The 16,127-nt window shown below is 44.0% G+C and overlaps 1 protein-coding gene across 2 annotated transcripts in view; it reads left to right on the top strand.

The window, feature by feature from the left end:
- ca12 (carbonic anhydrase XII) overlaps positions 1-9,196 on the top strand; it is a 35,369-nt gene extending 26,173 nt beyond the window's left edge. Inside the window, exons 5-9 of one of the 2 annotated variants that reach the window (XM_048257747.1) lie at positions 5,591-5,686; positions 5,800-5,863; positions 5,973-6,130; positions 6,623-6,749; positions 7,609-9,196. In XM_048257747.1, coding sequence (XP_048113704.1) covers positions 5,591-5,686; positions 5,800-5,863; positions 5,973-6,130; positions 6,623-6,749; positions 7,609-8,363 — 1,200 coding nt within the window. In that variant the 3' untranslated portion in view covers positions 8,364-9,196. The remainder of the gene's footprint in view (positions 1-5,590; positions 5,687-5,799; positions 5,864-5,972; positions 6,131-6,622; positions 6,750-7,608) is intronic. The other variant, XM_048257748.1, reaches the window with a different exon arrangement.
- The last annotated feature ends 6,931 nt before the right edge of the window (positions 9,197-16,127 follow it).

Genomic DNA, 16,127 nt, shown 5'->3' with positions numbered 1-16,127 from the left:
TCACCATAGAAGAGTTTTTGAGGGAAAAAGGGGCACTTGATGCACCCTACCCCACATGGGAAACACTTATTTTACTCGAATCCTCAGTATAGACCCTTTCAACAAGGTAAACAAAAACAATGCTTGAACGTTCTATTTGGGCCCCAATCTACTTCCTCTGCATTAAGATAACATATGGAATGTTAAAACGGAAGTCTTGTGGGGCCAACTATGATGCTGATAATGGAACTCTCTTGAAAGGGTCCATACAATCCACAGACTATAAATCGTGGAAGCTGAGTATATCAAACAGGTGTTTCATCCTTCATAGATATTTACATGATGAAATGCATATACATAATTCTATTAGGGTGTATTCTCATTGCTGTTTTACGAGAGAGCCATTTTATTATCCTGCTCAGGTTTAGATGCAGTCAGATGTCTGCAGACAGTGAACCAAGCTCTTTGTTTTCATTCAAACCAAATCATTCATTACATACAGAATTCAAGAGGCCATCTTGCAAATTACATATGAGACATAAACTGTACCGGTATATTCATTAGGCATTTTCTATGTTGTCTATTTTATGTCAGTTTCACTTGAAACGTGAAGGAAAAGATGGATGATGACGTCAGAATTTAAAATGCCATCTAACTAGTCTTCTGTTTTAACATTTCTCTGCTGTCTGCCATTATGAGCTATCAGCTAGACTTTAATGGGTGTGGTGGTGAGACATTTTTGTGACAAGAATATTCCACCAGCCCTCAAACAAAGTGGAAATTTTGCCGATCTTCCCCCAGGGCGAGGGACAGAAATGTATGACACAAATTATGACTGATCTTCTGACATGCCACGTTACACTGAAGGACAGCATGCAGTACATAGTTAAGCATCACCACTGAGGGCAGGAGCCATAAGATTTATTCATTATAATGTGACTATAGTGCTTGACATTGAACACACACTCACATACAATGCATGCCTCAATGCATGTCTCTCTGCATTTGTTGCTTGTTTTAGATTAAGTGCAGAATGTGCTCATTTTTAAACCTTAACAATTTGAAAGAATTTGAATCTCTCTCCCCTCTCTCTGTCTGTCTCTCTTTCTGAGCACTAGGAAGTTGGCGAGCATGTTCTAGTATACACCCATAACGAAACGTCTTATTGTGCAATTTGACTTGGTAATTGAACTCTCGTTTGGTGTCTGGTCTTGCGGTTTGGCCCACTTTGCTACCCATCCCTATATTCCGCTGAGAAAATGGAACAGTCCCATTTTAGATTCCAAAAACATTTGCAGTTTAACGAAACAGGCACTTGATTGCCTTTTAAGACTATGGTACAGAGTCAATAAATGCTAACCTGTAAGTGTTTGATACCCTTCTGTCACAGAACTTTCCCCTAAAAGAATCATACTATTGCCCTTATGAGCAGAAAGCAGCTTTATCATATACTGTAGTTATGTAACTTTATGGTGGTATAGTTAATGATATATCGGAATGCAGAGTCCTGATGTCGCCCTAGTTTCTCTCTTGCTACTCAGGCTTATACGTGCTCCGTGCTCTAACGTTTTCTCTAACGTTTGTGTCTGTGCTCTATCTTTGTTCTGTGCAGACATACACTTTATAGTCCCACATCAAAAGTGTCAGCATTTGCATGTTGCAAAGTATGAAGGACAGTCGGCACAATTACGCTGAAGCTCCTAAACATTGTTCTAGTGAAATGCCAGCCATTATCACCCCTTATGTGGCGACCCGTTTGAGTGCGGTGCCAGTCCGAGCTCATTTAAATACCTCTGTCCCCAGTAAACGTTTTCACATAACTGGGTGGCTGCCATTCAGTTTGTGGTCAGAATGTTTGTTTTGTCACTGGTCCTTGACATTATGAGAGTTTCTGTGTTGCCCTAATTTTGCGAAAAAGCCCTTGCTGTCCTTTTCTGAGCATGCAGAGAAGCGTGGGCGAGGAATCCTCCTTTGAAAAGACCGGAGTGGCTTAATATAGCTCACTCTCTGGCCCAGTCATATGTTTCAGTTGTAAGAGGCATTCTGATTAAAAAAAAAACTGAAGCAAGTGCACTAGTAGCTATTATGTTTCAGAACACTGCCAGCTTCTGTAAACGTGATGACGGTTGTTGGTAGCTCAGAGGGTTCCTGGAATAAGGAACGAAAAATGATGAAACCTGCTACTTGGGCTCACCACCTTTTATTACAATGCCATCCAAGGGCGTCAGTTTGTTTTTAGAAGTGGTGGGGACAATAACCATAAGCTTGAGTGTGGTTTGAAAAGTGCGGGGTACCCTTATGTAAGCTATTCATCCATTCAACACTGCATTACAATATGCTCAACAGTAGTGTTGCGCCGGTTAAGGTTTTTTAACCGTACATCCGCACCCACCCGACCCGTCAGGAGAGTCAATCTGCACCCACTCGACCCTCAATATGCACTGATTAACTACTCGAACCTGTGAACCAATGAGACGTCTTTTTGCCGCAATGTGTGTCTGAAAACGAGGTGAAAATTTGCAGGCCCGCTGATCTGTTCACATGATGCGGCATTTTGGGGAGCCAGGAGGCAGCATCAGCTATTAATGTGACGTGCAACAGGGGGCGTGTAGAGTGATGGGCGTAGGCCTTATTATGCGTGGGCCCTCAGATGCAGCAGGTGTGTGATTTCCAAAACCATGGCGGGAGAACCGACTGCACTTTGGTTAGCTTGCATTTGCTTTGCTGTTGCTTAGAATGTTAGATTCTTGCGATAGATGTCTTCAGACAATAAAAAGTAATTCGGAAGGGAAATTGAAGAGAAGAGTTGCCCCCTGCGTTGGCCGTGATTCCCCTTTGAAAATCAGAGGTTCACAGGCGCCGTAATCCTGTAGCCTATGTGTGTACAATCCATTCATGAAATCATTCAATACAACAATAAAAATAGCTTGTGTACTGTCTTAATTGAAACATGCTTCACACACAAATGATAGCCTATGGCAAAGAGAATGGACATCTCAACATAAGGATACATTAGCAGTGAGATTATTAGGCATTGTATCCTGTCACTCTGTTTGGAACATCGCAGTTCGGGTTGATAAGATTCAGTTAATGCGAGTATGGGTCGTCTCAAAGTTTGGGACAACCAAACAGCAGAGTAGGCAAAGCAAATCCTACTTGTTAGGTTACCAATAGCTGTCTTTTCTCTAGGCCTGGGCCTATCAGAAATCGTGACATAAGCTCATTGGTTTCTTTTTTCTTTTCTTTCTTGTTCGCGTGTTGGGTAATGAAGCGATAATGCATTTAAATCAATGTACATCAGAGCCGATATGGCCAGCCCTGATCTGCTGCTCTGTAAAGGTATTTCTGTCCCACCAAAATTTGCTGAACTACTTGCGAAGTAGCCTATTCATCACAGACATCACATGTATCACACGAAAGAGCTTTTTCTCAGCTTTTAAACGATGTTGGTGGTTGTTGTGGTAAACGGTTCGCGAGAAAAGTAGCCTGACTTTATAATTTAATCATATTTTCTGCGCCCGTCTCCCTACCCATTCATCTTGGCTTCGCGAACTTTCCCTCAACACATGACAAACCATATATCAGAATAAATAGCAGACCTTACCGAACACAAAGGTGTAATTATAGTTTAAAGTTTTAATTAAAGTTTGAAGCACTCCCCTGTACAGTTAGCCATTCCAGAGTAATCTGGTTTTAAATTTGCAGCAATGTCTATATGCATGTCTCCAACTTTGGGGTTCACAATGTGTTTAAATTGTTCAATAGCCCTACATGATTTTATAACAGGCCAAATACAAAATAAATGTTACAAATATCGCCTAGATAGCCTATCTGTAAACATTACAATCAGAGGATATACATATAGGGCAGACCGACGCTCATAAATTCATGCTTTGTTTTATCGCTGGATTTTAGGATAGCCTACTATGGCAACCGATTGCATTCCGAGCTACAGTCAACTCAGGTATTAAATGACTGGAGGGTCGGGTGGGTGCGGATGTTAAAAAACCTTAACTGCGCAACACTCGATCCACACATATCCAGTCAGGTGTGCATGCTGTGAGGATGTCATTGTGTGCGCCTATCGCATGGTTTAGACGCGATGATTTTAGTATGTGGGGATTTTTTCGGTCGCAATTGGTTTGCACATTTTTAGAAGTGGTGGAGACAAAATTCAAATTATAAATAGTGGTGGGGACATATCCCCCCCCATCCCCCCCGTAATCTACGCGAATGATGCCATCAATCGTCCTGACCAGAGTCTGGCTGGGCGTCTGTGGCTTGACCCAAGTCCTTCAGTGGACACTTTGAGCAGAGGGCTGTCTTCCTCTGTTTGACTCCCGGCTCACATCCTAGTCTTCCTTTTGTTCCTTAAGGACTACCAAATGAGGGATGGAGTCCTGTTCAAATGAGCACCTCCCTGAAATACAGGAATTGCCCCCCTCTTTTTCCCATGGCGAAGCCGCGCCCTGCCTATAAATACTGCTGCAGTTCGTGTCTGCATCATGCCTGCCCTGATGCTCACACACACACACACACACACACACACTCTGTCTCCAGTGGGTCACTGTTTTGGCAGTCACATAGCAGCATGCCATCCTGCACAGGGGTTGGATTCAGGGTAAGGCCTGCAGCAGTGTGTGAAAATGAGGTGTTTGATGGAGGGCATTAGTACTAGCGGGATGAGAGTGACTAATCACTGACCAGTCTACCCTCTCTCTGAAGACGACAATGTGGTCGTTTGTTAGAGGTGCAGTCAAATTTGCCAAATAGAGGCAAGCGTTCAAGGCAAACACATTTTGCATAGTAACTTTGTTTGCTATTTTTGAACACACCACTGGCGTGGATTTTGTCCTTATCGGATGTGGACCCAGTCTTTGTTTGATGTGAGCCTGCTAATGGTGTGGAATAAGTCCAGGATTAATGTGGACCACATCTGGCAGACATGCACCAGCTCAGCGCCAACTGTGTTTCACAGTCTGCTTCTGTGAGAGACTTCTTCTAGATCTGTTACCCATAATGCTGTATGCAGACAGTAAGTGCTGTCTCCAGATCAGACTTAAAATTAAAGATCAGGGATGTTGGCCTACATCATACAGTCTAGACAGGACTGTAGGCTACTTGAACAATACACATATAAATCAGAGAGCAACTTCACAATAGGAACAAATTATTGCATGGCTAGAGATGTTTAATTTGATCCCTCTATTATTACATTGCTCATGTGTATTCAGCTCATGTCATGGAAGAGCATATTATACTGTGAAATAGGCATGACTAATTATAATTTTAGTTTAAGAGGACTGTCCTCAGACTCTGTAAAAAAATATCTGATATAGTCTATGTTTATTTCTTGCAATATCCCTTTAAAAATAAATAAATAAATAAAACAAACGGTGTCCTTAAATCCTTGAGGGAATACGAAAAAATGGAGCACTATTGGAGTAAAGAGGGCGTTGCTGTCCTCTCACACTTAATGAAGCGTTTGAATGACCCTTGTGTACCCCTGTGTACCCCTTCTGTCCTCTCACAGTTAATGGACCGTTTGAATGTCCCCTGTGTATGAAATGTGCTATATAAATAAACTTGCCTTGCCTTGCCTTTTGTCTAGCTGCACATTGTGCACTTCAATTCCGACAAGTACCCCAACATGTCCATGGCTGTGGATAAGTCAGATGGCCTGGCTGTCCTGGGGGTTCTGATTGAGGTCGGTGCTGTTTTCTGTATTTGTTCAGCAGGCAGAAAGAAGTTTGGGATCTTTTATAGTATTGGCACCGCTCTCTCTCTCTCTTTCCCTGATTTATTGGTCTTTTTTCCCAGGTTGGTGAATTCAACCCAGCCTTTGAACACTTTCTGAAATACATCAATGGCATTAAATACAAAGGTTGGAATTTTGCTTAGTGACCCATTGCACACATTTGGTTTCATTGTCTACGGAAGCCCTGAAATGTGCCCTTTTCATGCCTGTGAATTGTGTGTATTGATTGTTATAGATCAAAAGATTCAGGTCCCAGCCTTCAACATCAGAGACCTTCTCCCATCTCGTCTGGATCAGTACTATCGCTATGACGGCTCTCTGACCACGCCCCCGTGCTATCCCAGCGTACTTTGGACTGTGTTCCGGAACCCTGTCACCTTCTCAATCCAACAGGTGTGTCACCTAGTATAGTGTCCTACTGCTCTACTGGTACAGAATGGTACAAAGGAATACAAATTAATGAATAAATACAAAGGCTGTTTCCCCAAGGGATGTGTGTAATACAACTTCCAATAAATGTAAACCTTCTCCTATCATCTAAATGTGAGTGTGCTAAATAACTTCAGTGTAATTCAGTGTATAAATAACAATGAATGAAATTGAATTGTAATAATTTGATACACATAAACTTCAGTTGCTTTATTGTTGAGTCTAGCAATCTATTGTGATATTGTTACATCCTATTGTTTAAAAAGGATCTCAAGCTGTTCCCATAATACAGTCATTTCAATGTGGGGCATTCTAAACCATGTCAGACAGCCAGTATAATAATCAAACAAGCATCATATATTCTTAGATGTAATTAGAACCACAGAAGTTTAATATGCATTGCCAATGGCGACCGCCATTGTTTTTTAAGCATCTGTTATTGTTCTGCATCACCAGTTCCAGGCCCTGGCGTCCGCCATGTACTCCTCCAGCATACAGGAGTCTGCCCCAGTGCCTCTGAATGGAAACTACCGGAAGCCGCAGCTCACGGACAACAGAGTTGTCCTGGTGTCCTTCCAGGATGGTGAGTTGGGGTTTGGCATGCATCATGGGAACATTGGACTTAGCAAGCATGATGTATACAAGCTGGCTTACAGGCAAACTTTCGCACTATAAAGCAACTGCAAAGCACTTATATAGTATAGTATTGACCTAGCTGGTTGGGGGCAGGAAGCGTGTTGTTATTAAAAGAGGGCTCTGGTGTGCAGTATTGTGATGAGGATCGGGGCTTTCTCAGGACGAGGACAGTTGGCAAGGCGCTTCTGCATTGCCGCCTGCTAGCGGTGCTAGCGGTTTCTGGCTGAATGGGTACTTTCTCCCTTTTCTGTCCTTTTCCTCATCTGTGACACGTTCCTCCAGTGGACAGTTCCTTTTCTGGGGTCTGAAGGAGGAATCCTCCCTCCGAGACATCACAACAAATGTGATTCTCCCACTGAAAACAATACAGGGCAGACTTTGGGTCGAAATTAGAAGCTCGGCACTTTATAAATCTGTCTCCAGACTCCTGGGTTATGCCCACAGTGGTTCACCACAGGAACTTGGTCTCCTTCAGGATGACTGAGATTTGCATCCCACTCATCACTCACTCTTTCACCAACCTGTCTGCTCTTGCACTTGTGCTGGGGAAAATCTCTCTGTCTCTCTCTCTCTCAACTTTTTCTTCTGCATGGTATACATTTGCACTTGACTTGAGCTGAATGGCTTTTCAAAACATTTCCAAACTGGCAGACTAAGCCATGCCTCTTGCCCGGGTTTCAAGCTCCACTCTGTGGCTCCTTTGCTTAAGCTTCTCAGCGTGGGGACATTCTGTCCCTTCTCAGCGGGATGTTTTGCCCCTTTGTTTGCCTGGTGAGTGTCTGACCCCTCCATGTGGTGTAATGTAGGACGGGCGCTGCATGGCATCCTGAAAGCGGCCACTGCCCTGCAGCGAAGACAGGTCATCCAGAAGCTGCTGGTGGGTGACCTGGCAGACCTGGCAGACGAGGGCCTGTACCAGCTGCTGCCTGCCGCCAGCCCCAAGCCCCGGACCACTGGCAAGTGGAAAAACACCAGGAAGAGCCAGCGCACCCACGCTCCGGGCATAAACAAACAGCGCTGGCAGCAAAACAACCTGCCCAGTGACACCACCGGCAGCCGGGGCGGTAATAACGCCTACGCGCCCACCACAGCATGGCAGAAGGGCACGCACGGTTGGCAGTCCGTGGGTAAGTACAGCGTGAACGAGGCAGCACTGTGCTACGGCTCGCTGGCAGAGAGGACGGAGCGGCAGCTGAGGGGCGTCCATGACCAGGCCCAGCTGACGCAGGCGCTCCACAAGTCCGTCTTCCCCGAGCTCAACCTCCGCAGCTACCTGGCCTGCAGGTCTGAGTTGGACCTGGAGACCGTCCGGCTCCTGCTCCGCGGGCGGCCCAGCGACGAGGCCAACGAGCTCGACCACTCACTTACCGTGGCAACCATGGGTCGCAAGAAGAAGCCGGCCGTGTCGTATCGTGCATCGTCCAGAGCAACGACCAAGAAACCAATGCGGAACTCCCAGTCAACATTTGGCAAGAACAACGCCAACAACAACGCCTATAGCAATGCCTACATCAATGCCAATAGACACAACCGAATCCAGCCCTTGGAATGGGAAGATTAGAGCACTAAGATGCCACAGGAACTGAAAAGCTACTGTGAGCGTTCAGAAATGCTCTTTGGCATGGAGGACGCTCCTGTCACATTTAAAGCACAGAAAGACATGCATGAGCAGCAAAGAGGTTATGTCACACAGCCCAATAGCTAAAGATCTAGTTAATGCTTAATGCCTATATTTCTAAACGTATTTCCTCTAGCTTGCATTGGGGTGGTGCAGAATGTGTTGGACAATTCTCTTTTTTCAACAGCTAATTGAGGGCATTACATAACGGTCACTTTTCAGCATATGGGAGCTTTTCTTGACCAAGGCATTCCAGTAGAGCAGAGGTCTGTTCCAAACATCACTGGACCTTGCGTGGGTAGCATGCGTTTAAATATGTCGTGATGAACACATTTACTGGCAAGGAAATTCTGTCTAAGTTTAATGGGAAAAGTTGAGCTCTGTGTCGTGGTAATTATATATTGAAGTGGTTGAAGGGTGGTGCAAAGTGGACGATGGCAGCTGGCAGCTAACCCTAAAAAAGACAGTCCATAAGTGCTTCTACATTCCTGTATTTAAAGCATTGTTTGCTGCCGGTTTGGGTTTGATTTCCTTATTTAAGACAAACCAAATTGGGATTGACATATATTTTGTTTCAATGTGCTTGTTTTAATTGGTAAAAATAAAGCTATTACATAATAAACCCATTGAATCGTGATTATGTGATTTGTTTAACCGTAGCAGCACTTAACTGTTTGTATGTACGATGTGAGGAGACTGTTTGAGTTATATGACTGAGTGAGTGAGTGTTATATTGAAGAGATCTGGAAACTAACTATGTGCCCTCACATACAGAAACACATGCAAACACACACACTCTCTCTACCTCCTCTGTGTATCTCTATCTGTATGCTGACTCTTTTTACACACACACACACACACACACACACACACACACACACACACACACACACACACACACACACACACACACACACACACACACACTACCTCCTCTGTGTATCTCTGTGTGTGTGCTGACTCTTCTCTCCTAGTGGGATGCTGATACTGCTCTCTCCTCTCTTTTCTCACTAAGGTATCTTTCCTTCAATGAGCTTGGGTATGTTTCACTCAGCAACATTAGACTGTGTGTGTGTGTGTGTGTGTGTGTGTGTGTGCATGTGCATGTTTGTGTTTGTATGCCTATTTGAGTGTGTGTGCACTTGAAAGATTAGTTGATATGCATCTCTTTTTGTGTGTGTGTGTGTGCGTGTGCACGCATACACATGCATTGTGTCTGTATTCATGCATGTCAGTCAGCTTCTCTCTCCATCTAACTCAACAAACTCACACCCCCATCATCATAGCCTCATTCATACAGTATATAGGCAGGCCTGAGTCAGAGGCTAACGTGTGACGTACACACTCTCCGCTACGTCACTGTGGTCTGTCTGCCCCTCACCACACCACACTGCTTAACCACTGCTCTCTCTCTAATGCATGCCTATGCATCAAACATGTTCAACCCTCTGATGAAGAGATGACTAACCACGGGCCTATTTGTTTCAGGGCTGCTTGTGGGTTGTGTTTGTTTGTTTGTGTGTGTGTGTACCGTCCAGGGTTTGGCAGGCATAGGCTTTTTCTAGAACAGGTGTGCTGATTTTTGCCGTCACACTTTAAGCAGTTTCAGAGTATGGCTAATAATGTCATCATTCCCCTCTCAATTTTATCTTATAAGTACTGTATATACACTGTTGTATGGGACTGTTTTAATATTGCATTATGTTGCTAATAAACTGTAGGCTTTAAGACCTTCTGTTGAAAATAAGTAGGTTCTAGCTAGTTCCAATCTGTTTTCATTGAAAATAACAGGTGAAGTCACCAAAAGGAGGATTTATGAATGTCATCTCCGAAGTGACAGTTGTAGACAGCATGCCAACCACAATTAACATCACTGCAACAGTTCATACCAGTTCAATGTGTTTGAATTCCATTGAAATTACAGCAAGTGCTTAATGAATATTCTGTATTATTAATTATTAAAACATTAAGTAAAGACACACATACAAACTCCCATAGTCATGCGTAACAAATTTAAATATTTGTCCCCCTGTGTCACCCATAAACATACATCCCCACTCTTACACACATACACACACACACACACACACTCTCACACAGACACACACACACACACACACACGCTACAGCACTACAGATTTGCAGGTTCACTGTGCAGTGTGTTTTTTTTTCTCTGCAGGTGTGTTGATTTCCATAATAGTGGCATCAGTGCTCGGCATCATAATTATCATAACACTCTTCTGTTGCTTTCTGAGAAGAAAAGGGTACGTCTACACTCTACACACACACACACACACACACACACACACACACACCCTTTCTCTTCAAAACACACACAAATAACAGTGGGTGCTAGGAGTGTATAGTCTCAGACAGAAAGGGAATATGGAACTAGTACCATCCTGTCAGGCTCCATTTGTGGTGGCTGTCTTGTAAAATAAGATATGGTTGCATCCGCGTGGTTGAAGAGATTATGGTTTATATGCATTCACCGAATATTCATCGCTGCCAGCTCTCATTTGGTCCTGTGATTTAAACCAGTTTACTTTTTATCCACCCCCAGAATAACTTAGTGCAAGTGCTGTCTGACTTTTGCCCTGAAAGTATCCATTTTGCATTTTATAAAAAGAGACAACTTCTAAAAATCGTTCTGACAGGGCTAGAGCGACAATCTCTGATTCATCCTGGTGTGTTATATAAATCCAGTGTCTTGCTCTCAGTCAGCCATTGTTTATGAGGGTTTGTGTTCTCTGACTCAATCAAGAGAGGAGGCATTGACCTAATCTAATGGTCTGTTTTTGAGAGCATCCTTTCTCAGAGCTCCATTCTGTTCGAGTTGCTTTATCAGAGGTGATTTGTCCAGTTTGCCATGGAAGAGAAGGGGGTAGAGAAAGCAGTGTCATAACAGATTGCACATTTTGAAATCCCATTCAGCCCTAATTTGTTGTTCTTATTAAACAAGTGTTTCTTTGGTTTTAGTTTGTTCTAAGTTTGACTGGGGAGACAATCCAGAGTCACTTACCTGCAGTGTCCCTTACACAGCCTTACATTTGCATTCATATTCATAGCAGTACACAATTTACATGTGATATCCTCAGGGGTTAAAGTGGGGGGGAACGCCTCAAATAAATTAATAAATAAATATATTCTTTCATGCCATTGACATAGCGTGATGATATTGTTTAAATTAAATGGTGAGCTATTTTTTTGCGTGCATCATCAAATTGCAGCCTGCCTCTGCTTCAGGATCACGGTGTTCAACAAATCAAAATATCACCCCCCATCATAGTTCTTATATTGCCAGATTACAGATAATCCCACCTAAACAGATATGAATATATATATATTCTACTGGCATGCTTCCTAGTGACATTGATGCAAAAAATTATGAAGGGAAAACAAATCATACTTTCCCAGATGGGTAGCTCAGAATGAAAAGGAAGCTATAGCATGTAATCTATAGATGGCCATTACAATGACCAAGATAACTATCTTATTTTAGATTAACTAGCAGGTGACCACTTCTGCATAATTTCATGAACTGTCTCTGAACTGTGAAACTTAGCAAATATGCTTTGTAGTTGTGAACTTATTGTTGTAGGCTCATCATAGCTATTCCACCTGTGTGTGCAAAACAGTTTTGGCTACAGCACAAATATTTCCATCCATAGATAAAAAAAATAAGCAAATCTAATCTCTAAATTTCTTTTCACAGTGCACCAGATTGATGCATTTCAATTTTAAAATATACACAATTTTCTTTCGGGGGAGCATGCCCCCGGACCCCCCTAGGGTGCCCCAGTGCAGTCCTAGGTCTAGTGACACCCCTAAGCACAAATCAATATGGGGGCTATTTTTAATGACAGCGGTGACCAACAAGCTAGCCATTCCTGTCTAAAAAAAGTATTGCTACACCACGATACTCAATATGTTGTCCAATGTTGAGTCATTTTTCCTCATTGCACCGACACTGGATTTCAGGGTTCCCCCCCACCTGCCAAATCCCACTTTAACCACTGGATATCCTGTTATACTCAATAGCAAGTGACTAAAGAATAGATGATTAAAAAATCATACCAAATCAGATGTGACGGATCAGGAGTGATGGAGGAAGAGAAACACAGAGGCTTCAGTAAAAGCCATCCGTCCATCATGGGCGTGACGTGAGCATGTGTGTGGAGGACAGAGGTGGGCCCTGACGAATGATTAACTAACTGGCTGTATCAGACTTCGCTGCTGTGCTCTGCAGTACTGCATTGCATACCTCAGCATAATTGTGACTGACGTTGGCTCTCATGCGGTTTGTCAAGAACATGTCAAACTAATGAGTGTACAAACAACCCAAGCCTCAAGCACTCAAATGAGCCTCTGCAACTTCTGACCACCAGTGTTGAGCACTTTACTCAGTAATCAGTTATGACCGCCCCCGGGGACAAGAGGCTCTTATATGCTCCTCAAGACCTCTGCAGACGCAGCGTAATCACTGGTCACACTTGATACTGTTCTACTTGTCCTGGTCACAACCTGTATTATTTTATATATATAACATATATTCAGTTCTTCATAAGTATGTATAGTATTACATTCTATAACGCCTAACTTTAAACTTGACACTAACTCGAATGACTATGTCACTACATTTTCAATGATAAGAAGTATATTGAGCTGAATTAATGATACTTAAGTGTGGGTGAATAACGCAAAAGGATAAACAAGTGACATTTGAAAGGGTTTAAACCAATATAATAATCTGATGCTCTACTACAGTTTTGTGAGTTTCCTCTTTTGCTTGATCCCCACAGGTCAGAGATGGAGTCTGAGAAAAACACAAGTGACTCTAAGAAGTCAGGGGAGGAGAAGATCTCGAAAGTATAGCTCATCTTTAGTCCCTCAGTTTTTCTGGGCTGCAGAAACCTGAGCGATAAAAACAGGCTTCAACACCCGTGTGTGTGTTTTGTGTGTGTGTGTTAGAAGATGTGTGTATGTGCATGTATATATTTAGTCTTGAGAGGACAAAATGTGCACCAATCTTCCTGAGGTTTGGACGTCATGGGGATAACGCTCTGTGTTCAAACCACTCGGACTTCCTTTTTTGATTTGTTGTTAACAGGAGGAGGAGATATGAGACCCATCACTGCTCAGTGGGTTGGGGGTATAGTATGTGTGTGTGAAGGGCGGGTTGGGGGCAAAGTTAGTGTGTGTAGGGGGTGGGTTGGGGGCATAGTACAGTATGTGTGTGTGGGGGGTGGGTTGGGGGCATAGTATGTGTGTGTGTGTGTGGGGGTCGGGTTGTGTGTGTGGTTCAGAGCTGGGAAGGGGGTGGGTTGTTTTACACTGCGTTCAAGTCCCTGGGGGTGGGGATTGAGAGAGATGCCATCATCCTCAACACAGTGCCAACCACACAAGACAACCCCCCTCTCGTCTCCTCTCCCAACAAGCCCAATCCCCCACCACCAACCTCATGTTACCCAGCTCCCTTCCGCTCCCTGCACCCCCTCCTGCATGGTGAGCACTGTCGTGCTCTACCCCTGGCTGTTGCGTGTCGGAGGAGCCAGAGCCTTTCAAGCATGCAACTGACAGGAGCCGAAGGGGTGGCAGCGTGCAGAAGCAGACAGGGGCACGGAGGCCTGTCTGGGCCCTGCACTGGGATACTCTGGCTCTCTGTGGCCTGCGTCTGCCCAGCCCATGACATCTGCCCAGTGAAGCTGCATCCCCAGTCTGCCCCGGTCTGCGTCTGCCCACACCCGGGCCAGCCAGCCAGACGTGGTGGGAAAAACGCAACCACTGTCCAAACACCAGGGCGGCCGAGCGCCGAAGCACTGAGGGAGACCGGGGATGAGCTCAAGGACCCGTGGCCATGACCCCTGCTGCTGCTGCTGCTGCAGTGTCCGGCTCTGGCATGGGACGGTCAGAGGTTTTGGGGAGTATTGAAGTCAACCCTGTACTTTACCATTGTGCTGCATGCGGTGTGCTGCGATCTCTGTAATGAAAGAGAGCGGTGCTTTCATACAGACGACGGAACCGTGTGAAACCGCGCAGAGCGTTTCACATTCACAGAAGGAGTGCTTTGTTTCCCACGAGCTAGGCGTGGGTTGACCCCTTACCCCTTCCGAGCCTGACCAATCACGAGACACTACGCCCAAGTGCTTCCATTGATCTCTGACCTGAGTGTGCACCTACGGGTAAATATATGTGATACGATTCTGATGCTAGATCAGGGGCCTCTAAACACACTTCTGATGAGCACTATTTTTTATCCATAGCTATTATTTATTTTAGTTATGAAAAATATATTTTGATGAGGATGATGAATTGACCAGTGTACACATGTACATCCATTCCCCCAGAGTTTAATGAAAAGCTGGAATGCTTGGAATAAGATGAACTTCTTTTAGTGGTATACATTTAATATTCTGTCTAGGCCATAACACAAGGACCACTGAAGCTAGCCCTGAAGCCGACTCAAAGGAGACGACTCTTCTGGTATGTCGTTGGTTAGGTCTCCCCTGCCGCTGCTTCTCTAGCATGTTATTCAGACAAGCCTCACGCATGCTATGGGCTATACTGGCATGCTTTTCATGTCGCCGAACCTCCCCTCCCTTCTCTCCCCTCTGACACCCCCTCTGTGGTCACAGTGGTCACATGTGTCTCTGTGGCCTGACATTCTATGCATTTAGTGTGCATTGAAGAGGAATTCTGACTGCCTTCATGACATTGTGTTCATCAACATAAAAGACATTTATTTGGCTATCATATCAAGCAAGGAGACATTCCACTTCATTTAATAAAACTTCACCTATTAACATAGCAGAACAGCTCAATAAATTAGTGAAACTTGGTGTTAAATGTTGTACATTGTGTCACGGCATCATTGTTTTCAGTGGCTAGTTATCGATATGAAAGAGTGATGTTTGTGAGATGAAGACTATGAATACAGTACAATGTGAATGTGAACTGATGTTTTGTGTTTTTTGTTTGTTTATTTGTTTATGTGTTTGTTTATTTCTTAAGTAGTGATTCACTGTGTTACAATTGACTATCAGATAGTAAAGATATTTCATGAACACCAGTTGTCGTGCAGACTCTCCTTTAAAAAACACATCATATCTACATTGAATGGGTATGCAATTTCACACACATCGTTGATTTTGTGGTGACTGGGAGCAAAGTTGTCATGACTTATTTCCATCACCCTTAAGAAAGCAGTAGGCTATGTATCTCACAAACTTAAAGTTTCCATGAAGTCTACCGTGGCCTTTCAAAACCCAGAAAAAACAGTCAGTGGCCTGTGTATGCTTCTACAAACTTTGCGATTCCTAAACTAAAAGCCTACTCGCTTTTCTCCCCTCAAACGATGTGGAGAGGAATGTGTCACATCCATCCTGTGCTGCTTTCATGGGAGTTAGCAAAGATGACACAAATCCCGGGCCATCCTGTCTGTGGGGATTTGCCAGCGCGGCTCTCTCTGTGGTGTGATATCAGACCTCCAGGCAACACTGCGGACATCCAAGCACAACAAATGTGTTATTTCCAACTGATTTCCACATAGTTCTCAGCTGCTATACGCACACACACACACACAATATCAGCACAATACAAACACACTCGATGGTGTTTTAAGGTTTTGACTTCAAGGCAGCGCTGCGACCGTCGACTTCAAGGCCCCTAACCCTAATGCCTTCCATGCAGCGCATGCCTAGAAGACGA

Source organism: Alosa alosa, chromosome 11, assembly GCF_017589495.1.
Source record: "Alosa alosa isolate M-15738 ecotype Scorff River chromosome 11, AALO_Geno_1.1, whole genome shotgun sequence".
NCBI lineage: Eukaryota > Metazoa > Chordata > Actinopteri > Clupeiformes > Clupeidae > Alosa > Alosa alosa.
The sequence above is the reverse complement of the archived record's forward strand: the minus strand, read 5'-3'. Positions and strand labels throughout refer to the sequence as shown.